The sequence below is a fragment of the Triplophysa dalaica genome, chromosome 9, assembly GCF_015846415.1.
Source record: "Triplophysa dalaica isolate WHDGS20190420 chromosome 9, ASM1584641v1, whole genome shotgun sequence".
Classification (NCBI taxonomy): Eukaryota; Metazoa; Chordata; class Actinopteri; order Cypriniformes; family Nemacheilidae; genus Triplophysa; species Triplophysa dalaica.
In genome coordinates, this window is record NC_079550.1 from 4,240,585 (window position 1) to 4,267,215 (window position 26,631).

The 26,631-nt window shown below is 38.9% G+C and overlaps 2 protein-coding genes across 3 annotated transcripts; both read left to right on the plus strand.

Moving 5' to 3' along the window:
• Positions 1-5,998: 5,998 nt before the first annotated feature.
• Positions 5,999-18,054, plus strand: pdgfd (platelet derived growth factor d). Of its 2 annotated transcripts, none has more exons than XM_056757589.1 (7): positions 5,999-6,694; positions 11,358-11,568; positions 12,193-12,370; positions 14,373-14,426; positions 14,738-14,930; positions 15,053-15,267; positions 17,528-18,054. In XM_056757589.1, exons 1-7 carry the CDS (start codon positions 6,484-6,486, stop codon positions 17,654-17,656), a joined length of 1,191 nt encoding a protein of 396 aa, XP_056613567.1. In that variant the 5' UTR covers positions 5,999-6,483; the 3' UTR covers positions 17,657-18,054. The 2 variants fall into 2 exon arrangements, with proteins under 2 accessions (XP_056613567.1, XP_056613568.1); XM_056757590.1 differs by having other exon boundaries at positions 6,000-6,694; positions 11,382-11,568.
• A 139-nt stretch (positions 18,055-18,193) lies between these two features.
• On the plus strand, positions 18,194-20,622 carry LOC130429170 (zona pellucida sperm-binding protein 4-like). Its single transcript, XM_056757592.1, has 4 exons — positions 18,194-19,384; positions 19,457-19,644; positions 19,712-19,831; positions 19,908-20,622. The coding sequence occupies exons 1-4, from the start codon at positions 19,378-19,380 to the stop codon at positions 19,944-19,946; spliced, it is 354 nt and encodes a 117-aa protein (XP_056613570.1). The 5' UTR covers positions 18,194-19,377; the 3' UTR covers positions 19,947-20,622.
• Positions 20,623-26,631: the final 6,009 nt, after the last annotated feature.

A 26,631-nucleotide genomic window follows, 5' to 3' on the forward strand; every position in this document is an offset into this window, starting at 1 on the left:
AATTGTGAAAAGAACCCATTGAGATACTTCCTGATCAGTGTGTAGGGAGCGGTGAACACTGCGTAGGGACCCAGTGAATCGGAACGTGGCTTCAGTCTCTCTTTCATTTTCTCTGTCTAAGGAAAGAGAGAGAAGATGAGGGAGGAGGGGCCGGTTGAGACTTTCTGCAGTAGGACGCTCTCTGAATAAAGAACAGACCTACACACACACACACAGATGTGTCCAATTGTAGCGCAGTGTGTCTGTGTGTGTTAGTTTGAGTGCAGTATTAAGAGGGACTCTTATCTGTCGTCTAATTCAGTTGGAGTGAAGCGCACAAACCCGTTACACACGTTTCTTTAATGAACTGAATCAGATAAGAGATATTGGGAACACGTGCATTGTTCTTTAGTTTGTGTGATAAAGATCTTTCCATTACTGATTCTTCTGCACAGTCTCACACACACAGACATAGGAGAAAGAGAGAGAGAGAGAGGGAGAGAGAGAGGGTGGTCTATGATGCTCTAGGATTCCCTCTTTCTGTCTTCTCTTCCTTCTCTTTATCTGTTTGGATGGAAAACTGTGCGAATGTGTCACAATTTCGGGTACAACAAATCAGTGTTTATGGACTGAATAGTTTTGCCTATTCAAGCAATGTTTATTGTGATTTTACCAAGGTAAAGAGTGTTACATAAGGACATAAGAAAAACTAAAACATGGTCAAATGAATGTTAATTCAAGCCTTGTGTGGCTTTATTCTTAATTATAGTATGAGCATTATAATAAGTATTAATTGTAATATTAATAAAAAGGAAGATGCACATATTTTACAAATATAAGATGTTTGTAGTTGATAAACAAAGTAGCAGTTCACTTGCATAAAATAATGAAATGAAATAATGTAGCAATGCTTTTAAAGATGGCTTATCTATTCAGTCCCTGAAATATTTGTAAAAATGCACATCTGTTCAATTCTATATAAACCACCTGAAGAATATTACTCAGTGGAAAACATTTGGTGTTTTTTTATAGTGCTCTCATAATAAGCCAGTTAAAGCTATGTGTTACTGAAATTTAACCAAGGTACAGGATTGTTGTCAGATACAATGTGAAGGGTTTTTTAATCACACTTGAACAATTCTAATTTCCTCCAAATCTATTGGTGAAAATTATCTTAAACAAAAGAAACCTTCATGAAAATAATCTATTAAATATAATAATCTATAATAATCTATTACATATTGTACCATTCTGAGCCATTAACAGATCCATCAACATATACACACAAGAGATGTTGGTTGAAAGCAGTGATAGATGAAAAGTAAATGAGCACAGCATTTCAATAGTGTGACAATAGTCTATTGCAAGTGCTTTATTGTAAAAAAACTATGTGCTTTTATTTGGTTAAAATGATCTGAACCTGGAACATTCATTATTTTAATCTAATGATAGTCCTATAGAGATATTTGTTGTTATTATGAACTTGTTAATTTTGATTTTAGTTTTGACTGTGAAGTGGATTTCATCTGTAAACGTGTGAGTTGCTGAACTCATTACATTCTTTAAACACCAGCAGTGGATGTAAATGCTAAACACTGCAGCAGGCTGTAGGACTACCAGACATTCTCTACAGACTTCATCTTTGGTCAAAACACTACTGAGCTGTCTCGCTGTCTTCTACCTACAGACAGCCATCATACAGGAAAATCCACATGTGATATGATTTGTGACATAAGCATGTTTAGAGGCTAACTGAGAGATGCTCTGAGAAATTTAAACACACACACACACATATGGATGAATTGGTCGATTTCATTTATTTACTTTCTGTATGATGCTGTGAAGTGAAACTGTCTTTGATTATGACCACAAGAAGGTTTCTTGTGAGACAGCATAATATTGCTTTGCACCGTTTACAGGTTTGGAGTGTGAAACCCTAAGCCGATGTCTATAGGCAGGTTGTGTGTGTTTTATGGATAAAGAGAGAGGGCTGACACACACACACGTAGCTGAGGAGCGGCAGACACTCAAGGTCATTGCACCAATACACACTGGTGTGCTGTTTCGCTGACACACACAAAGACCACCATCATGTCAAAAGATTATAATTCATCGAGAATTTCAGCTAACTGTGTTCAGTCTGATCATAAAGATTTCGTTAATTATGATCCATTTTAAATGATGGACTGATTAATTATTTAATGTCAGTTTCCAGAGCGGCTGGAGACTACGGTGTGTGTGTGTGTGTGTGTGTGTGTGTGAGGGACCCAGTCAGCATTTTTCTTGCCATCTGGCAGAAACACAGGTGATATCTGATTAAATAAAGCTAATGTGATAACCACACACACACACACACAGAGCTATATGTCTCCTGAGAGTATTTTTTTCATGTAAATCTAATTGTGTTTGGTTAGTGTGGAGGGAAATTCTAAATACACTCGCTGACATGTATTTATCGGCCATCAGGATGTCATAAAACATAAACATCCACTCAATGGTCTCAATCGATACTGCACACACACACACACGTGTCTGAGTGAGTTGGAATGAGGTACGAGTTCTCCCCTTCATGCCATTTGTCAGATTTATCTAGCAAGGGATGCGACTCCATAAACGCAGGACAGAATTACGCCCATACTGCTGAAGTAAAAGACTGATATTTATCTCATCCTGTGTGTGTGTGTGTGTGTGTGTACTGTGGGTGGGCTTGGTTATCACACCTCACATTAGGATGAGATCGTACCTCTGTATGATCATATATCACAGAGAGAAAATGCTCTTGATATATCATTGATGGTGAGAGAGAGCTTCTGTATCCAAAAATAGCAATGCATCAGTGTTCCTCCCACCCCTCTACACTGAATTTCCTCTCCAATCTCCATATTTATATCGGCCCAATACTTGAAACGTGACACAAGCGACAACAAAGTTAAAAAGTTAGCTCACAAAGTCAGAAAAGCACTCAACACAAGTACTCTAACAGTGATCGCAATACCTTGCAGATGGATATGGCGTGGCTTGAATGGTTCGCATTCATTTGTTAACTTTTAAAGATACAAGATCCAACCAATGTCTAAAACAATGTGACAAATACAGCTGAACAAAAATAAGTGAGCATTTCAAATGTTCATTTAATCATCATTTCTACATATTGTGGTCATTCAAGTCCAGTGTTTGTTGTCTTTCAACAAAATCAAACCTCAGGAGTGACACGAAGTCATCCAACAGCAATGTGAAAGACTGACAGCATGACAAGACAAATGAAAACTGTGATAAAATCGAGCTCATAACAGAAAGAAATATTTTGAACTTTTCCTAAATAAATTGGATTGCTCAAAAGTGAATCTGAACTTTATTTCTCTGCAGAATTTGAAGTCTGAAGAAATACAGAGCATTTTTTCTGTCATTTTCACCTATTTCTCCAGTTTTCATTTTCTGAAAATAGAAACAACATTTTTGAATTATAATATGAATTATATATGCATTTTAAAATAATATTTTAATGAATATTACAATTTTTTTTACATCTATCTTGAAAACAGCTTTGGTTTGCTGTTCTGACATTTTTCCTGTACGATCCACTGTCAGTGTTTTATGTGAATGATGAAGGATTATGAGAACGCTTGACGCACAATAAGGAAAGTAAACAGGGTCAGCTTTGATGTCCTTTCATGTAAGTGAGCTTGATTAGATTTTTCTGTAACAAAGCGAAATGTTTTAGAAAGTCAAATTGAATTTGTTCAGCTCATGAGTGGTGAGTCAGACACGTTATGCGAGTGGTCCAGTTTGCCCCTGCTGGTGAAAATTATAACTATATCAAAAGGGACCACAAGGATCAATGGCCAGTTAAAGCAACTGTGTACTGTAATAAAATACATTTTGCAAACAACATGCACATTTTTATTATATTATAGATGTTTAGAGTGAAAGAAGAACCTGTAAAATTGTGTTTTTTAAATGGATTGTTTAGCCAAAAATCTAAATCCTGTCATCATTTATTCACCCTCATGTTGTTCACTTCTGAATGTGACTCTTTCTAGAAAGGAAGATATTTTGAGATATGTCTCAGTGTTTTGTGTTCATACAATGGGTTAATGGGGTTCAATGGTGTTTAGTCCTTGACGTTCTTGAAAATGTGTTATTTTGTGCTCTGCAGAAGACAGAAAGCCATTTTTTTTTTTAAATATCCCTTCAAGAATGTGGTGTGATGATGGGGACTGTTTGGCTGAACAATGTTGAATGTGCTCAATTTTTCAGTTTTATTTGATAGCATATTGGCACATAATTGCATTATAGTGGGAGGGCGCTGAAGGGCACAGCAGCGTTGTCTCGGGGTTGGCACAGTGTTGGCTCATGACTCGCTCCTCGTAGAGATCCAGCCAGAAACATTCCAGTTAACAGCCTTGAGCTTTAGACATTACACCCCAACACGTCTGCTCAGACACATCGGTCATGTGATTTCTGAGAGATGTCATAAAATGTTCCACCTACTCCATGTGTGTGTTTAAACAGAAGGACGTCATCATAAGGAAATATTTCTTTGCAAAGACACACACTCTGTCTATTTCCTTTTCTATTCTTCCAGTCTCTATCTCTCTCTCAGTGAATAATTCAAGTTCATAGTTGTTTAATGCCACACTGAATGTCTTTGTCATCTGTCGTCTCTGATTATGACGCCGCCCTGAAAGAATCCTGTGGAATGTAGCGGAATTCTCCAAGAATCAATGTGGAATATCCTAGCATTAAACCTTTCTTGACAACCAGGAAAGAGAGAAGAAGAGTTATTAAAGCTGTCAATAAAGACTCTATTTGCTTTGTGGCTTTTACTCCATGCCGGTGAGCTCTGAGGCTGTGTATGCAGATGTTACAAAAGACTAAAATATTCATAATTGGTCAGAAAATGCATGACTCATCTTGCACTTGTGGAAGGTCTGATTTAATGTGTCATAATGCACAAATGATTTAGGATGAAATCTGTGCAGATTTTGTGCGTTTCGTGCAATGTAAACAGGCCGTCTTCTGTACAAACACATTAAGATAAACAATGTGTGTGTGCTTGTGTTTGATGGAATACTATAAAAGCTCTGAAGATAAACAGGAGGATTTGCTCTGGGGTTTCTGTACCAACACTTTTGAGCACATGGCCCGGATTACCCCCAACACCTCAAACACACACACATGCAAGCTGACACACCCGGCTGGGAAGAGCAGGAATTTGTAAATTTAGACCTGATCACAGGGGTTGAGATTAGCCTGAATCCTGCACTGTTTGCCCAACACTTGGCACATTACACATGCCTAAGTGTTCCAGGTTTATATGCATGCAAGAACTTGTATAATAAAGTTAGTTCAGCATCTTAGATAATTAAATCTTCTCCCGTGTGTGCTTCTGAATAGGATCCCAACCTTGGGGATGTACTGAATTGTTCCATTTCTTGTACTTTAGCATTGCAATATCAAACCACTCTTAAAGTTGTATTGACTGTGGAAAGGAATACAGTCTTTCCTTTGTGCATGGATTACCTGGATAACCCAAATATACTAACATGTGCCACAAGCACCAATTTTGCCAATATGTGTCAACACATATCAACTCAACTCACTTACCGTTATCATGCATTAGGACCAGAAGGGCAGATTAAATATTCATTCATATCTGAGTTGTTAACTGAACTACCTACTGAGTTTAATGTACATACATTTTGTTTCACATACTAATAAAAGGAGAAGAGAGTATTCAATGTATTGCACAGATTTATTCAAATGTAGACTTTTGTGTGCATTCCAAAAAATGCAGATCCACTTTATAAACAAAATAGTTTTAATTCCTCATAATGCTTGTAGTGTTTCATTTTGAAAACTAATTGTTTAATTGTTTAACTGATTTAAAGTTCTTATTTCTAACAGCATTCTCATATTTTTGGGAAATTCATTTAATTTTAATATAATAATCAAGCATCCAAAGGGCGGAAGTTATGTGAATGCTAATACATTTCCGGTAAAGGTGTGATTGTTCCTCCGGGAACTAAAGAGTGTGCGTTTTATTTAACGATTCCACGTTACACAGACTGAAAGCAGATTGCAACAAGTCATTTCATGGCCTGCAGACTGTAAACTATTTCCACGTGCCTCTCCTGATGCGAGTTCTTCGAAGTTTCCTTGAGGCGCAACAAACAGGAAAGAGTGGCACAGTTACGCACCAGACGCGCACACAAACTCCCGCGGGCGTTATTTCCTCGCCTGCCCCTGACCAACTGTATGAGGGTGTCCAGCCCTCCACGGCTTTCAGTTCTGTTGTCATCTCTTACAATCTGATCTTTCAGCAGGAGTCCGATGCGTGACGCGTCCTCTTAAACACTTTCACACCAGGAATCCTTTTACGCGTCCTCGGGCTTTCGTCAATGTTTAAGAAATGGAAAGTATTCTGCGGGAATTCTGAGCTCAAGGATACACGGGACAGAAGCAGATAAAGTTGCAGTCTTTGGATTCCCCGGCTCCGTTTATATGAAGCGGTTCTCTAGGTTTCGGGGTTTGTGCTGCGGTGGAAACATGTGGTGCATCTGGAACGCAGTGCGGCGGACGGTTCGAGTTCGAGTCCAGATCATGTTGCTGCTGGTTTGTTGTATGATCGCGGTGGTGACCGCTGAACATTATGGCATGCAGGCCCAGGTGATGTCGTCCAAAGCGTTCAGGGCTTCCAACACACGGAGCAATGGTGAGTCTGGAGATACAGTTTCCTCGAAAAGAAACTTGAGACGCACAGTAAAACTGTCTGAATGTCTTTGCGTTACATACGATATCAAATCTGTTAGCACCTGCTGAAGCTTTTCTCAGATCTAAATTCACCTTTCGAGGCCTTTTTGCGTTGACGTTTAATCAACCGAATGCCAGTTTTGGTGGATGTATGAAGTCGGCCCTGAAGTTGGCACAGGTGTCCCGCAGTGTAACCACAGGTGTAACATTCAGCACAACAGCAAAAACTGTGTTTTTATTCCTAGCCTAGTTTGTGTGTTAGGATTAAGAAATGTGCACGTGCTGTCCTTCTTAATTCTAAATGTATTGTTTTGATATTATTGTCATGTGACGCAATGACATTTAGACATTTTCTATGACTGACGTCTGCAGGCTTTTCGGGCTCACTGTTTCGCGAGTGTGACTGGATGGGGGTTTTGTAAAAGGCGTTTTGTTCATGTTATGATCACTTCACTCATGTTTAGACAGGTCTGCAATAATGCTTCTTATTTTCTCCTCTATGATTTTACACGGCTGCTTTATACACATCTGTTCTTCTGCACATTATCTCTTTAGTGTTGAAGTTCTGTCAACCACAAAGCAGATCAAATTGTAACTGGTATTTGCCAGACATTATGGATTCAGATCTTTTTTAGTCAGCTATGTGTGTGTTTGTTGAATGGCACGGTTAGTCTAATGAATTTTTCAGTTTGTTAGGATAGATAACAAGTAACATGGCCTTGACATTTTTTTTCTATAAAACGTGTGGCAGATAAGAAGAATTAATAAAGTCTGTGTGGGATCAATGAAGTTGCTTCTGATGGCAACATTCATCAAAGGTTGTTGTTGACGGTTCAAGCATCTTCAGATGTGTGCGTGTGTGCTGGGAAATGATTTAATATAGTTATTTTAGTAGAGTGAGTCATAGGGTCGTCCCAGACCCACACCCCTCCATCAGTGCTGAGGAATCTGATGTGGGAATCCCCACCACACACAAACACACGCCTTGCATGGTGGCAGAAAGTATTGTTCCCACTGGGTTTTTATATGTTTTTGGGGACCTAAACCTGAATGCACACCAACTCATGGGGACCCGTGTCACAGTGGGACCAAAATTGAGGTCCCCACGGGCGCAGAAGCTTATAAATTGGACAGAACGATCATTTTTGAAAATCTAAAAATGCAAAAACTTTTCTATGATCTTTAGGTTTAGGGGTTGGAAAAGGGGAAGGGGATAAAATATACAGTTTGTAAAGTATACAATTCATTACGCGTATGGACTGTCCCCACAGAGATAATGAAACATACGTGTGTGTGTGTCTGACTCGGTCTAATTTATAATGCTCCATTTTTACATGAGTTTTACGTACATCTTTGCTAAATAAAATGCATCTTCTACTGAAAGATTTTGGGCTACACACTCACACGGATGGTGGCAGTCATTTTCATTTTTGTTGCATTGATGCTGTGTACAAAACTCAAAGCGTGTGAGGGCTGTGTAATTTACATTTTTGTCGTTGTGTTTACAACTGGATTTTACCAGCAGACAGGAAAATGTATCTTAACTCTGCATTTTCCCCTTATCTCACACAGCCGCCTACTAGCACAAATTCTTTCATTGTTTTTCACAGGTCAGGTTCCAGTTTTTGTGAGTGTGAAATATGCAGACACACCATTACAGAAAATATGTTCACTTCGAGCTGATTTTATTTCTTTTGTTTTCATCTTTAATATATTACCAACGCATTAATAACTCAAGCTCAATCAAAAGATCTTAACCGTATGCGAGTAAAACATCAAATGTCTTGCTAGTGAAGAGGCACAGGGTGTATTTCACCGTCAACTGTGTTCCCGGGTGGAGACAGATTTGCTTTTCGGGTGGGCTTAAGTTTCACTCCCATATGAAAGCAAATCTAGCCGTGTCACAGGATGTTTGAGTTTCTGAAGGAGAGTGAAAATATTGGATCATTGAGATGGTATTTTAACTAAGGAGCATTCAGGCCCTGGCCTGTGCGTCATTGTTTTTTATGAAGAATATAAGTCAGGGTGGTCATTTTTTAGAAGGTGTGTCTCGGGTGGGCTTGATCAAATGGGTGTGGGCGTGTCTCTGTGTAGACGGTGTCTGTCAGTTTATTTTCAACATGTTCACTGATGACACTGAGATTTGGCTTTTTTGATGGTAAAATAAGCTTTTTTGGACGTTGGGCTTTGCCATCACGTTGCTATTGTCATCGCTTTATAAGAGCAGTTGAAACACTGATAATGGGATGAGGCGGGGACATACCAGCCTGTTAATAACATCATCAAACCGTTCACTTGTATCAAAAATAAACTTTGATGAAACACTCGGTTGCTATGGGTACAAAAACACAGTCTCCAATACGATTTCAGTGTAGTGGTTGATATAGTGAGAGAGGTGTGATGGAGGATTTGTTTATTTATTTATTAGTGTGAATAATCAAACTCTGTGTGATTCTGGAAGTCCAGGAATAGATTCAGCTTCAGGTTCTGACCGAGTAACAGTTTCTGTACGATCTCTCACTCACGCATAGAGCAGCACGCTGGGTGTGAAAAACATCACACACACCACACGAGATGTCTCCGTAGGGAGAAAGTGAGAGCGTTTCATGGTCTGATGTTCCTTCAGGTCGAACTAAAATGTCTGACAGCAGGGTCACATTTCTTCATAGGGCGCATCACACACACACAAACACACACACACGGATGCGTCATGAAGTTTTACACTTGAGTTTGACCTCTGCACAATCTCTGTCAATACACTAATATAAAAACTAAACAAAAACCACACACAAACTAAACTCCTAAAGATGATGTGCTTTAAACACAACAAAGCTTGATGCTTCCACGAATTAAACTGCATTTTCATTTTGTGGTGAAATATAAGCTTGATGTTCTTTGTGTCCTTGGTGTGAAATTAGAGAAGAAAAAGGAAATTGGAGAGAGGGAGAGATGTTCAGATCATAGGTGGTCAGATTTGTCTTCTACATTGCGGGTAGCAGCCAACCCATCCCATACGGAAATCTTGTTTACTCAATGTTGTCTTAAAAATGAACACTTAAAAGTGCACATTTTAAAAGAACTTTGTTAAGGTGGAACAAATTTTGTAAGATTACGTGCCTGTACTGGGGGAAAATTTCGTAAAGCACACAAAACGCTTACACATAGAAACAGTACATGATATACACATTGATTCGTTTTCTTTTTTTCTTTTAGTACTGGAGAAATGACAAAACGTTTGCACACACACACAATAGATGTTTTATCGTGGGATCACTGTCGTTGTTATGACTGTCGTATCTTAGAAAATAAACATATATTTTAAACATATTTATGTTATAGTATGTAATGACTTTTATATCCAACAGTATGTGCCCTTAGCTTCTGCGACATCAATACGAGACTGAAGCGCTGTACATGAGTAGCTGTGTTTCTGTGCTGTGTAGAGCGTTTCAAATCACTCATAACTTTACATTTCACTAGGATGCTGTCTTTGAAGGCTGCAGGTGCTCACTTGCTTTGGAGCTTATTTCACTCTGATAAGGCGGTCAGGAAAGTTTAAACGCATCTCCAATGCGCTTCACAAAAACAGCCGACAGCTTATTCTCAACAAACTTTAAGACAACATTAAATCTGTGTGTGTGTGTGTGTGTGTGTGAAGGTGTGAAGGCTGTGTATTTAAGTGTGTTTAGAGGCAAAGGTGTTAAAGAAGTAATTGCATGCGTGTGTAAATGAGGCAGATATAGCTCAGAACTGCTAGACTGTCTGTCAGGATCACACATATAGAAGTGAAACGAGTGACTAGTGTGTGTATGAGAGTTAGAGAGAGAGAGAGAGAGAGAGAGAGAGAGAAAGTTAAGTTTATTTCAAAGCTCATTGGTCAGCAGGTTGTCATGGTGATGGATGGTGGCCCAGCTCCCGCAGTACAGCCGTAATTACAAGTGTTTGCTGTGTGCATGGATCAGTAACCTGTGTGTGTGTGCTTGTGTGCGTGAGTGTGTCTGTACACAAACAACATGGTGGTCACACAAGGAGCTTTTGGGAATTGAAAGCATCATAACAGTTATATCCTTTGACATCTTGAGCACAGCCAGTCCCATGTTTGATTGAAACAAAGATGTCACTTTGCATTAGTATACCTTAAGTGAAGTCCTTACTTTTTTGTTGACTATTTTTTTATTTTATCCCACGATTCATGAGCGTTCTGATGTTGCATGACATTTGCTTAATATATTTGTGCCTGCCTGTGTGTTTCTGTAGTCCTTTGCCTTTTCTGTCTTACCTTTTTTGTGTTGCCTTGTGTTCAGTGTTGCGACTGTTTGTGTTTCTGTGGTCCATTTCGGCAACTTCATTCAGATTTTAACATCAAATTTAGTTCAGTTAAGAATTAGTTCAGAATTCTTTCCTTCAATTCACTTCTAAGGATAATAAATTATTTTTTTATATATTCACACGGGAGAATTAGACCGTTTCCAGAAGAGAAATAGATGTGAATTGAGAACAGAATTCCTGTTATCTTCTGAGTTGAAGTGAACTGGAAGCGTGACGTGTGTTGCTGTTTGTGTTTATATGTGTTTGCTGGCTTGTGTCCAAGGTTTAATTCACTAACCTATCCAAGTTGTGACCAGTAACAGACAGCAATCACCTCACAGACTTGTACCGGAAGGAAGAGGTCATCATCCTGAAGGGTGGAGGTCACGTCCAGAGCCCGCGCTTCCCTAACGCTTACCCCCGCAACCTCCTGCTGTCATGGAAGCTGTTCTCGCCCTCCCACACCCGTATTCTGCTGGAGTTTGATGCTCAGTTTGGATTGGAAGAGCCGGAGAGCGGAGTCTGCAGGTGAGGGCGGAGCTTCTGATGGATGGACGGATGAGTAAATGTTGGCGTTATCTGGATCAGAAATAAGGCCCTGCAGGGTTACAGTGTTTTATAAATATTTAATGATTTGAGATTTACTGTGTCTCACTTTGTGTGTGATTATGTGTCTGTGTGTGTGTGCGTGGGTGTGTATATGCTTGTGTACATGCATGTGTCTTTGTGTGTGTGTGTGTGTGTGTGTGTGTGTCCATCTTTTTGTGTGTGTCTGTTTCTGGTTTGACTCTCAGGTTTCGGGTACGTCCTTGAGTTTAAAGAGTTTTTATTGTGAATCTGATACTTTCAAAAGACCCATGAGACAATACAACTGAATATTAATCAGGAACAGAGAAAAACGACCATAGAAGAAATATCAGATGAACTGATGGATGAAATTAAAGCGAGGAGAGAGAACACTATGAGAACAGCAAGTCCTTGTAATAAACGCATGAGAAAAGGTCATTGGATTTAGTGAAAACTGGACATTCACAGTTCACCTGTGTGCGGTCATAACATCATTTTGTCTTCATGTGTCATTCCAGATTGTTTGATCAGATGTTTACAGGTGTCTGTGCTTTAACTGTACATGTTCGTGTGTGCGTTCGGCAGGTATGATTATGTAGAAGTGGAGGATATTTCGCAGACCAGCACCATCATTTGGGGTCGTTGGTGTGGTCAGAGAGGTCCATCACGGATCACGTCCAAAACAAACCTCATCAAAATCACCTTCAAATCAGACGATTACTTCGTAGCAAAACCAGGATTTAAAATCTGCTATTCTCTGCTGGTGAGTTTCTTTCTTTAGTTGTTCTGATCCATGCACAACACGAATAAACCAGGATGTCTAAAGAATTTTTGTGGGTAGTAGTTTAAATAATGTTAGTGACATCATGTTGAGTGTACATTTAAGATGGTGTTCTCGGATTGATGTGTACAGGTTTTCTCAGCTGAAATTGCCTTTTTTCTCATTTGAATTATTTAAGTTACACATAACAGAGAGAGAGACAGAAACAGCTTCTGCAGTGAGAACAGGGCGAGCCGCGAGAGACGGTACAAATGAGTGAGAAAGAGAGTGAGAGACACTGAAGTGTGCAGATTAAAGTACTCATATTTGCTGTACATCTCTCTCTCTCTCGTAGTATGGTGTAGTACTGTGGTAGTTGTACACTCATGTGGTCATCATTCACCATGGATATGGGTCGGTACCCAGCGGTGTGCAGTATTGATAGATCTAGAGAGAGAGAGAGAGTGCTGTCATCACATGCACAAGAAAAAAAATGAAATATTGTTTATAATGATCTTTATTAAATAAAAGGTTAAAAACTCTAGAGACTCTCATTACGGCTCTTTGTGTTGTTTAGTTAATGAGAGAAACACAGATTTTCTGCAGGGAACATGTGCACAACCTTAAAAGCCTCAATAGATGCTCATTGTGATGTTTGTTTAGCTTTTCTTTCGTACGTTTGCAAACTATAATTGTTTTCCATTTTTTGTTCAAGGTCATTATTTGTAATTATTTTGAGTTTTCCTTTAAAGGGTTTGCATTTTTTATACTTTTTTTGTTGCAACGAGGCCTCTGTTTGTTTATACTTTGAAATTATTTTCATTTGCACAACATTTATGAGAGAAACAGAATATTCAGAGGAAATGATGCACCTGATGGGACTTGATATCATACAGGTAGCAGGTAAATCAAGCGTGTTTTGATTCCACACGGTGTCAACCGTTGAACCCTGCAGGAGGTTGAGAGGAGGTGGTTTGTCCGTTCTGTATTTTCCTCAGTCTGGTATTTCGGACATTTCCACAATTCTGCCCCCCTCCGGACGCTGAGCTCGAGGTTTCCCTGTTCATGTGACATCAGAGGTCTGTAGAGACTTTAACCTTTGATGGGAAAACATCGTCATAACAGACCGCCGGCGACCTCTGACCTCGTCCTATTGTTTGATATGCCATGAGAGCAGATTTATGTTAGTCGAGTCATTTAGAGACGGTAGGGGGAAGTCAAAGCAGCCAACAGTCCACATGAGGAAAACATATTCAACATACTGAAAACTGTCTTAAAAATGTGCAAATACAGAGTTCACCTTGCTGTAGCGTGCGTCAGAGGGTTGATCTGTGGGCGTGTCCTTTTCTTTATTTGGATGTAAAGCAGACTTTGATTAATGTGATTAGTGTTGTGATGGTTGTGTGATTTTTAACTTTCATTGTTGACCGATATACGGCTGTTTTGGTAAAGTCAGCGCTGTGATAATTGTAGCCCCGCCCACTCTGTCAAGGATGTCAGGAGTAATGTCTGTAGCCCCACCCTCCAGCTGATGACATTCAATGAAATTTTTTTTACATAGCGCTTTTCACAAAAAGCCTCGGCCGGGAGGGCCAGATCTCCTCTGAAGTGTCTGCTCTGACGTGTCAGCTGCACCAAAAACTTAAAACTGCTGTCATGTGATGTAAGTTTGGTAAACTCTTGGGTGAGGGAATTTCCTGGGATGGTCTGCAGATACTTGCAGGAGGATGGCACGGGATGTGGAGCTTAACTGGCGTTATCTCTAGTTTGGGATGGGCATATGACTTCACCTGGACCTGCTATAATCTGGATAGGCATCCCCAGGGGGGGGGCTGCTGTTCATTATTATTTAATTTTTTTGCCACATGAGTGATGGCTGTAATCTGAAAGTGTTTATCGGTTTATGACTTTCCCACAATTCCTCAGGCACACTGATGGCAGAATTTACCAAATGTAATGAGATTAGACATGAAAACGCATATCTTTCCTGTCTTCTTGTTTTCAGGACAGCTCACCTCTCGCATCCGTCACAAACTGGGAAGCAGTGACAGCGATGTCAGTGAGTATCTCTCTCTCTTGCTCACACATCGACTTGTCAGTATGATAAAAATATATTCATTTGTTTGTTTTTCTGGCGCCGGTTAAAAGAATGTTTTGTGTTTGCGTGAAGCGTTGTGTATGGTGCAGTCACAGTAGAGCTCACACCAGTTTCTGAGTTTGTAAAAACAAATAAACATTTACAGTAAAGGAGTTGGTAGATAGATCTAAGTGCACCAGAGGGTTTAGAAGAAGAAACGTTTTGGGACGGCTGACTGATGGAGGTTGGTCCAAAACTTTGACACTTCAATAATAAGACCCGTGTTCTTTCAGGAACTCACGGAGACCTCCGGGGACACTCCGGTGACTGCAGCCGTGCTGGATAATGACATCGCCAGCGTCAGTACGGTCGAAGAGTTACTGAGACACCTGAACCCGTTTACCTGGCAGGAAGACCTGGAACAACTGTACACGCACACGCATTACTACAGACCACGAGCCTTTCATACAGACCGCAAACACAAACGTGAGTCACACACACAGAAATGATTTTACGGATTATTCAATTTATATCGGTTTCTTGAGCTTATCTCTGTTTGTTTTTGGTCGGTCTCTTTGTAAACTCCACTTGTTCTCTTTCTGTCTCAGTGGATCTCGACCGTCTCTATGATGACGTGAAACAGTACAGCTGCACTCCGCGCAATTTCTCCGTTAATCTCCGCGAGGAGCTGAAGATGACCAACGCCGTGTTTTTCCCACGATGCCTCCTGGTGCAGCGCTGCGGGGGAAACTGCGCATGCGGCACAGATGGCTGGAACTCCTGCACCTGCAGCGCGGGAAAAACCGTCAAGAAATTACACGAGGTATCCCACAATGCACTGCAGGACTAAAACACACGTTCTCCATTTACAGCACAACCATAATGTCTGACAAAATCTTTCGAAAAATATGAAGGATGTCTCAAATGTACATAAAAAATTAGACACAATAGAGACTTAGGATAGTTCACCCAACATATTTAATTCCATCCTCATTTACTCACCCTCATGTTATTACATACCTGTATAAATGACTTTGTTCTGATGAATACAGAGAAAGATATTTGGAAGAATGTTGTCAATTTTCAATTCTGTGACATCTTTGACTCCTTAGTTGGAAAACATGAATGGTAGTCAAAGGTTTGTTTTCCTATATTCTTCAAAATATCTGACTTTGTGTTCAACAGAACAAAGTATTATATATAGGTTTGAAACAACCTGAGGGAACTATCGCTTTAAAGGGGGGGTGTTCGATTTCTCTTAGCCGTTGTTGATGTTCAAATCACCAAAACAAACACGCCCCTACCGCTCGGCTCGACTAATGTCCGTCCTGTGCACTGTGCACCTTTCTGCTCATACAAGGTTGTTTTTGTACTCTGCCCCGACTTGTTGTAAACAAGTGTAATTCGGAAATCGGACATCCCGCCTTTAAGGGTTCTAATTACAGACTCTAATTGTACATAAGAGATAAAGTGATTGTTACTATACTGTGAACAAAAAGTGTTAGCGGAATGTTTTATGTCAGTAGGAATAAACTAAAATGAGATGGTGTTTTAGGAGTATTTTTCAGAAATCGCATATCAAAAAAATTGTATGCTTGAACATACTGCTAATTCCCCATAATGCTTCAGTGCTCAACTCTAAACTGTTCCTGTTCCACACAATACTGTGACACTAGTGTATATGCTGTGTGTGTTTTTCCTGTGGTGTCTAGGAGCACAAGACTGTGTTTTCCGTTTCGTCCTTATCAGCTCCAAACACTCACTCACACAGTTTCAAGGGAAAATGTTGTAATATCTAAATTTATCTTTTTACATATGAATCATTTTAATTTTAATTTAGAGCATCCAATTAATGTAGTTATGTGAAACAGGAGGTTGTGTCAGTTTTAATTAGCTTCCAGTGATAAATTTGTCCCTAAAGTACAGAGAAACTCCCCATATTCCCTCTCTTTTTCCCTCTCTCGTAGCATAACAAATCTTGGTATTATCAAATTTGAAACTATTGATTTACAACTTCAAAAATAACTTGAGTAAACATAAACCATTACAAGAACACTTAACAATAAGGTTATATTTTTTAATATTAGTCAATGCAATTGTTAACGAGAATTATTTTTTCATTATTTATAAATTTCAAACAGCATTTCCTAACATAATTCAACATTAGTTACATAAACAAACATAAACTATTGCATTGACATTAACATCGCAAAGATAATCTGTGATAAACTATATTGTTGGTTCATGTTAGCTAATGCATTAACTGATGTTAACAAAACCAACCTTATTGTAAAGTGTTCTTCTTTCTGATCCTGTTACCAGTACTCTTATCCTTAATTCTCTTTAAACTGGAATATGAATTGTTAGAAACACAATCACGCTGACATTTTCACAATGTCATTTATAAATCGTTTTTTCTAAGTCAACGGTCACAATATAAACGACTAAAGGAAGATGCACAGAACATAGTAAAATCTTAACCTGCAACTATTATTCCCAAAATCAACGATGCAGGTTGTGAAAGTACACCGTGTACTTGTGTTATTAGTTTTGGGGATTTGGATTGTTCGTAACAAGGCATTCTGGGAGTAGTAGTTTGTGACCCATGCAGGCAGCCTCAGAGTGATTGACAGGTGTCACGACGCTTTCAGAAGAAAAAAAAATTGTGCTGCTGTCAACCACGGTAAAGAATAACAGACTGTTACCCACGGCAACATATGGCAAATGTGATTGTCACAGCTGTCAGAGCTGACTAATGTGATAGAAACAAACAAACAGTGTACAGCATGTGATCAGACGGGTGGAGTGTGATATATGAGCTTTTGTATTGAAGATAAAAGCACTCTTGAGGTGAGGGTCAGGGGCAGATATTGATCAAGAAACAAATCAATAAAGGTGAAAAACAGCAATAAAAATGCTCTTTATTTTATTGCTTCTCCGGGGACTTAACGCTACATTAACATCGCTCTTAAACTCTGATGTCATGTTCATTATCACAGAAAGTCCATCAGTTTCACTCATATTGAATGTGCGTGCGTGCGTGCGTGTGTGTGTGTGTTTGTTTGTTTGTTTGCATGTGTCAGGTGCTGAAGTTTTCCCCGGGTCCAAATTACTACAGAAAGAGAACCCGTGCCCGCTGGACTCTGGAGGAGATCTACCTTCAACATCATGAGAGATGTGACTGTTTGTGTCAGACGAGACCACCACGATAAACACACACCTGCCCCATATAGACATACTGTATATGTTCAGGTCAAGCTTCTGCATAAGCCTTTCATGAAACAACAAAATCGCACTCTTTTCAGATATGTATCTTTTCTCATGTTAATTTGTCCGCGAGGTCACACAGAACTCAGCCAATGACATGTAAATGAATATTAATGAGCTCTTTAAAACCCATAGCCCATCTATTCCAATTGTTATTTATTAAAACTATATGTCTTTGTTTTTTTATATCTGTGGTCGTGCTGTTGAATGTTCATTTCATAGTTTTCTCTTGTTTGCAGAAATGATATTAAGGTCATGAAAACATGTCCTGGTCATGTTTTATCACAACATCAATTGAAAAAAAGTATATTTAACTGATATATAAATAAAGCCTCTTTTAAGATGTTTTTGTATTGTGGCAGTATTTTCATCTCCTCGGCCCTTGTGAGGTTTTTCAAGGTTAAGTTAAAAAAAATGTGACATGTTGGTTTTTCAACCTTAGATATGAATAGTTATTCAAGATGAACAATTTTTCAAGACTCTTTTCACCCATGTTACAGATATTTCTTTTGTACATTTTTATCACATTTTTTATACATGTGATTCAACAGGTAAATGAAAAATATTACACTGTCAAAGGTAAAGCATCGGTAAATATTGATAAATGTGTTTTTATGGCTGTATTAATTAACACACATATTGTCTGTCAAATGCATTGGTAGAGATGTACAGCCGCTGAAAAGAAAGAGATCACGTCGGTTTTGTTTTCATTTTATGTGTCTGTTGAATTACAAAATAAACCTCAGGAATGATATAAAGTCACCCAACAGCAATGTGAAAGACTGAGAATGGATTCCTTTGTAAACAAGGCACATGTCGATGGATTTGCAGAGAGACAGATTTTAAAGCAATGCTGCGCAGCCAATATCGGATGCAACCAGAATCTCATGCCAATAAAAATATATGTACGATTGCTTTGTTATAGATCGATTTATATGTCCTTAATTATGTCTAACCAATTTTAAATAAGGTTCCAACTAAGCACGTAGCTTGTCAAAGACACACAGAAATATACATCTCAGGGCACACCTCTGTCTTTTGGAACTGTTATCCAATCATAGCAGTGGGTGTTTACTTCCAAGTCTTCAATAAAAGAACTGTGTTTCATGAGCCGGTAGAAAAAAGCCTATTACTTATTGATTTTGATGTTTTTGAATGTAAAAACCAAGGGAACTTAAAGTAGACCTCAGACAACAGTATAAAATAATAAAAAAGGCCAGTTCATGACACCGTTGAAAAGTGCATTTTGTAGTTTTAATGTCTAGCTGTTGTGTGAAGTGCTCAAATAAACAGCAAACTGATGTTGACAACTTTTCATTTTTGAAAGTATGCTTTATTTTTGTTGGCTTTGTATAGATGGGTTAAAACATGATCATATAAAATCTTGTTTTGTTTTGTGGCTTTCTGCGTATGGTTTTGTGCTTTCTGTCGTGCTGTCCCACAGTTTAGTAATTTTCCCCAGGGACCTCAATCACCAGTCTTCCATCAAACTGAACAACAGTTTTCTCAGAAGTTTCCACTTCAGAAGCCAGTGGTGCAGTCAGAAACTCTTGACAAGTGTGCTGTAGCTGATTATGAGCAGATCCAGTGTGGACAACCTGGTATCAGTGGTGCAGAGTGTGAAGCTATAAACTGCTGCTTTAATGGACAGCAGTGCTATTATGGAATGTCAGGTAGGGGTGTTAAATCAGTGCAATGTTTCTTACCAAGCTGATTACCTGAGAACTTTCTATCTCTCGCTACAGTGACTGTCCAGTGTATAAGAGATGGTCAGTTTGTGCTGGTGGTGGCCAGAGATGTTACTTTGCCTCGGTTGAGTCTGGACACGGTCCGTCTGCTGGGTGGAAATGAAGCATCTTGTGGTCCTGTTGGTTCCACGCCTTCCTTTGCCATATACCAGTTTCCAGTCACCGCCTGTGGCACCAGCATGACGGTGAGTTTGCAATTGATGATTTTGATGTCTAGAACCGCTTTGATGTCAATCGTGTTTTTGCTTGCAGGAGGAGAATGGTTATGAGGTGTATGAGAACAGTCTTTTTTTGGTCAGATCTATATTCACTGTAGGACTGCGGTGTGCCACCCTGCTTCTGGTTCCTGCGAGCAGAGCTGTGCCAGGAAAAGTAGGTGTTTAACTTTGATATCTTCTGATGTTTTACACAAACCAGTTTCATCTTCTGACTCTCTCTTGTGTTCCAGGGAGAGCTGCTGCTAGAAAAAGGAGTGAAGAAACTGTAGTTTCCAATGGAGGTGTTTTCTTTACAATGTAAATTTCATTGTTGATTTTACTAAAGTTATTACTCTACCTCTTGTCCCAAATGACAATTGAAGTGTCTTGAGACAAAGGGCTGGTCAGAAGGTTGACAGTTTGGAGATGTGCTCTGAAACCGCTTGATATCTTTTTTTGTATGTTTTTTTTTCCGGCTATACAGACCAAGAATACAGTGACTCAAGCATGCGCAACATTCATTAACTGTCTTGATTCCCTGTAACTCTTAAAACTGATAGCTTTGTGCCATACATTTAGGTTTCTACCTTAGTACTCAATGTTGATTTGAGTGGAGTTAAGGGATAAAGGCTGTCTAAACATGGAGTAATTTAACTTGTGCTTGGAACTAGTTAAAGATGTTTTGGGGTTTCTGTAAAACAAGGCCATTTACTAGCCATGTATCATGGTCATGGGGAATACTTAAGTGATGGTTCACCTAAAAAAATCTGTCATTTAGTTACCCTCTAGTCATTTCAAACCTTTATGAATTTCTACCACAGAACACAAGATGTTTTGAGGAAAGTTCGTAAACCAGTAACTTTGTATTGAGATCTAATGTATTATGGCTCCTGTATGAACTATCGCTTATTGCTCCTAAACTCTTTGTAAGTCGCTTTGGATAAAAGCGTCTGCTAAATGACTAAATGTAAATGTAAATGTAAACAATCAGCACTGACCCCATTCACTTGTATGGTCACAACCAATGCAAATGAATGGGGGCCAGATAACAACATTCTTCAAAATATCTTGTTCTGCAGATGAAGGTCATCAGGTTTGAAATGACAAGACATATATTCTTGGGTGAACAAGTTTAAACTTGCATCCAAATATGGTCGTGTTAATGTTTGCTTAATAGACTATAGAAACAAAAGGTTAAACCTGTAAATGACACACCTGTACACTCTTAAAAAAAGTTGTTTCTCACTTTTTGTATATAGTGCACAGTTTTTTCTATCGAAATGTAAATTTGCACCATATGTACACTTTCTTCTGCACTTATTTCCTGTGGCCAAGTCAAATTAATTCCTTAAACTTTCCTATATATGCGGCAAGAATGACATATATTTCCAATAACCTGCAGCACTCGGAGAAGCAAAAGGGCATACGTCTGCTCCGACTCTGACGTAGAGCTAAGCACTTTTCCACCTCGAAGACCGTATTAATAAATACGAACCTTGCCGTGTATTTTTGCGATCAAATCTGTTCGTACGGCATTTTATTGATGAGGCCCCTGATGTCAAAGGTTCTTTATGGAACAAAGTGGTTCTTCGAAGAGTATGAACACACAGTCCTAACAGCTTGTGTAATTGTCTTGTATATTTATTCAGAGGGGAAGACTTACAATAGGACCTCCACCTCAAGCTTCACTGTAGATAAGTGTCCACTCTCTCTCTGTGTGATGTAGGGATCCGATGAAACGCTTCAGTAGCTGCATGGCCTCTGACTCTTCTTTATGTCCCTGTAAATCTATGAGGATTCCTCTGTTCCCTGTTCTGGGTGTAATTTACCGGCCCGGCGGCCCCTGTGGGTTCATTCATGCCGTAAGCCAGCAAGAGGGACGATGACAGCATGAATTTAGCCTTTAATTGTGAGGCCTTTAAGATGCTTTTATTAAACCTCTAGACGAGTGAAATTAAAGCAATGATTCTTTCTCTCCCTGAAGAATTCTCAGGGCGAGTCCATAAGGAGAGTTTCTGTCTCGAGAGATTCCCGTCTCCGTATCTCGTAATAAAACAGCACCGATAAATAAACTTTTGTGGCTTTGTGCTATAGGATGTGGATTCTACACTTTTGTAACATTTTGTTTTCCCATGAAATCTACATAATGTTTGTTAGGGTTTCTTGTGAAAGTAACTTTACTGTTTTCTACCATCTTGCAAACAAATAAGACACACGAGAATACTTGAGCAGTGTAAAGCCTGCTGCATTGAACAACATTCTTTAATCTTGAAGATTCTCTTCAGACTTTAATTGACCTGAAAGAGAAAACTGACCAGAGGAAACAGTTTACAATAAATCATTGCTTACAGCAACATGAATAATACAACAAGGCACGGCCATCTGATTCGTATTCTCTTTGCTGAACATAAAACGATTGGTATTGTTTGACAGTACAGTTTTACAATTTACTGTAAATTAACCACTTCTTAAAATAAAGTAGTAAAGTAAAGTAAAGCAATAAAAACAAAGAATTTCTAAAAGTTACGCAATAAAGTTTAACCACAAAAAGTGCATGATGGCCTCTGACCTGTGAAACTTACATCTGAGAAAAGACTGTAGGGTTTACAGTTCAGATCCATAATCCTGTGTGAAACATCGTATCTGTGAGAATGTGTGTGTGCCACAAGCTTTTCACAGGTTTACATCATTGCGAGAAAGCGCGTGTGAGATTACATCAGCATTGCATCAACAGCAAAAATAACGAGACTGAGATAAAAAAAATATGTTGAGCAGAATGAGAGACACACACACATCTGGCTCTTTACAGTAATTTTGTGTTTTTCACGCACAAACGCATAATTTCACCCTCAGAATCTAATGACATCATGTTTAGCTCTTTAACAGCATTCACACTCCGGTTTAGTTCTGTGTCAGATGTGAGTAAAACAGAAATAGGGGCGTTAATACCGCCCTAGTAAATAATATAGCAGAGCTTTATCTAAGTAGAACTGATTGGATGATGAAGTGTCTCTATAGGACAGGTGGGTTGGGGAGGCGGGTTAAAAAATAAGTGGCCATTGGTGACGTCAGCCATAAGAAATCGTAGGGATCATAGGGAAGACAAAACATTCTCTCTTTAAAAAAGTTACACACACACACGCATGCACAGAGAGTTAATTTAACTTGACTTTCCATCTGTCTGTGTCTCACTGTTGATTTCTACATTTCATGTCTCATTTATCTGCTTCTCTCCATCTGGGAGCGTTATATAAAGAACATCACCTTAAAGAAACAGATCACCTGCATATGAAATTAACCTCCTGTTTTTCAAGAGAGCTGCTCTGAAATAAGAAAAATATTTAAGAACGTTTTAACACTGACAGGTCGAGAGAAATCAATCACACACGGGTTCTCATAGAAACATTTATATTACACACACACACACACACAAACACACACACACACAGGTCTTAGCTTTCCTAACACAGGGAAATCCTCTGGACACTGTTTCCTGTTTTCAAGTTTGACTGTCTGTCTGAGGACAACACATACATACTGGTACAGTTTTGCGAATCACAAATGTTAAGCCAGTCTAACCACATACACACAAAAAGGGCGCACATTATACTTTATTTATATTTCAGACACATTACACCTGTATACTTGACCTGTACTAACAATAAAATGGATATTTGGCCTATACTTGTACTCAATCTCTGATCAAATCTACTTAAAGTACACGTAAAAGGTATGCAAATGAATACTAAAATAGGAATGTAGTATACTGAAAGTGTGAACTTATACACTGTATTTAGACAAATGTTAATTCACCTTATATAAAACTTACAAGTGTAATTATCTTGCAGCATAAAAAAAATAAATTGGTAGTTTACTGAGAGTATACTTTGAAGCGTATTTTCATAAACTTAAAATAAGCAACAACTTTTGAACTAGTATACTATCAGTATGCCTATAAGTTACAGTTACATTTAAATTTATGCATTTGGCAGACGCTTTTATCCAGAGACTTACATTGCATTCTCTCATACACTTATTTCTAAGTATGTGCAATCCCCTGGGATCAAACCCTTACCACAGAGCTACAGGAAAGTTCACTTGTAGTATACAGTAGTTGTAGAATAAATGAGAAACTGAGTTGTAAAGTAGCTCTATACTCAAAGTTCACTATATGGTTACACCTAAATTATGCTGAAAAGCAGTCTTTCTATTTTTATAAACTAAAATGTGGACCGCTTTATTCCCAAATAGTATTACACTTACAATTATACTACTAATGCAGCACATTAATGTTAGTATGCTAACTACATAAAATTACTTGCACTGACGTTCTAGAATTGTATAAGAAAAGAAGCATGAAGTACCATGCTATTACCATGTTTTTTTTAAACATTGTAGTACCAAGCTTATGTCCTGGACGATACCAGACATACCACTGAACTTCAGTACCATTGTACACATCAGAATACTGTGGTTTAACAATCTGATACCATCACGTGGAAGAGAGAAAGAGAGGATGCTGTAAACTTATCCCGTCCTATTTTAGGTGGATTCATTGTGTGTTTGATGCGCAGCGTGATTGAGTATTATTAGACAGAGAGCATCATTGGTGATTCAGAGCAAACTAGCATGTGTGTGTATGTGAGTTTGTGAATGAGAGAGAGAGATTAAAGGTCAGCATTTTGATTTATGTTGCAGTTTAGATTTAAAGTTACACATAAACACCAGAAGTCAGCATTCACACACACAAACACACGCACACATGTACGCACAAACACACACACTGACCTTTGATGCAGAGGGGGATAAAAAGCCACTCTTCATTTTAAAAGTCAGGAAGGAACAAAACTCTGTGCTTGTTAAAAGCGTCTAATAAAAGGGCAAATAATCATCTGACACCGCTTAACCCTAATTAACAGAGACGACAAACACCATACATGTGTGCGTGTGTTTGTGGTCTGACATCACACAGAAGCTAAACTACACAATGCCAATACCATTGTATTAATAACCACCTAATAAAAATGTCTGTAAAATTCACATAATATGAGTCAAAGACAAACATGCTAAATGCATTTCTAAAACATGATAATACCACGGCACTGTATATGTTTAATACATACGGATATAGCACAGTATACACCCCTAACCGTTTGTAATGTACTGGTACTGTTTAGATTGAGAGGTGAAAGAGAGAATCATGAGAACACACAAGACATCTGCAGAAATCTGATTTTTTTCTTTTCCTCTGAGGAAATGGTGGATCAGAGAAACAACGCTTTACAGACACAACGCCCTACAGACACAACGCCCAACATTTACTCATCACACACACACACAGTTCTCAGCACAGCCATGTTCATCAAGACAGAGGCCAAAGGTCACAATACCTGCTGGATGATGATTTCACATGAACAAACTCTGTGGAGGTATTCACAAAGAATTATTAGCACACTGCACACTTTTGAAGTACACTTCTGTGTGTATAAGTTTTTTTGGCAGATGTAATAGGTTGTGCAAGGTATCACATGATTAAAGTTTGTATACTACAGAAGTGTCTCACCTGTGCCTCTTGAATCTGTGGACTCGAAAGGAACAGAGGAAAACACACATGTAATAATTCACTTTACCCGGAAAATGTCATAAAAGTACAGGAGTAAGAAATGGGGGAGAAAAACCTTTAATGGTTTAAGTACTTTTCCCCTTGGTTTCCATGGTAACAGCGAGAGTCTGACTGATGCAGCGAATGAATGAGGAGAATCAGCGAGGTGATGCAGAAATGCTAATAGAAAACCATGTTACATCACAAGCAGAATACTTACTACAATCACTAATCCACATCATACAGAGAGAACACAACATGATCATAAACGCACACACACACACACACATTTCTGTGAGAATATGCTTCTCCTGGCTAAAGCTGCTATTTGTGCTAAAGGTGTTTGGAATGAAATGAAAGGACATTTTGGTGACATACAGCGCAGCATTAAAAAAAACTTTATTCAGACGATTAACAAAGAACAGTTTGCTTTCACAGGACAGGTGTGATGGTGAGGCAGCTGTGTGAAAAGCAAAACAGTAGAGATGAAAGTGAGAATGTAGTGTAAGGTGAGACAGCAGAGAGACTGAAACAGCAATGTGTAGCGAGTCAGTAAAGATGAGAGTGAGACAGCAGTATACAGGGGGATACATTTGAGGCAATAGTGAGACAGCAGTGTGTACAGTTAGACGGTAGAGAAAGAAAAAGTGTGTACAATGAGACAGCAGAGACAAGAGTGAGACAGCAGTGTGTACAGTGAGATGGTAGAGAGGACATTGAGACAGCAGAGAGGACAGTTAGACAGAAGTGTGTAAAGGTGAGACAGCAGAGAGCAGACTGAGACAGCTGTGTGTACATTGAGACAGCAGAGATGAGAGAACAGTGTCTAGAAAATGGCTGTAAAAGGAAGACAGTGACCAGAGTAAGACAACAGCAGTGTTTAGAGTAAGAGTAGATTAAGTGTAAGTATAAGCAGAGATATGAATATGCAAATTAGCCCCACCTCCACTCAGTAACACTCAGCAGACGCCAGACGCTGCTTAAACTGAAACTGAGAGCTGACACAGCAGTGCATCCGTCATTTAAGCCCAAATCTATGAGCCATTTTTGGATATTTATGCTTCAAACTGCTAATCTACAGGGGTCAAATGAGTTGATGTGATTGGTTACAGGTTTATTACATCGTTAATCGGAGAAGTTTCAAACAGCATTTTTAAACCGGCTTTGGTACACTGTAGTTTTAAGGAGAAAATACTCTGCAAAGGTTTCAAATCTTAAAACTTGATACTATTAAAAACAGTATGCCATCTATAATGCAACTGCAGTAAGCAAACTAGACACAGCTAATGATAAAAATAAGTTTGTGACTTTTATAAACAAGCAGAAGAGAAGTAATGTGTGGCCATGTCCAAAGATGGAGCTGTAAATGAAGG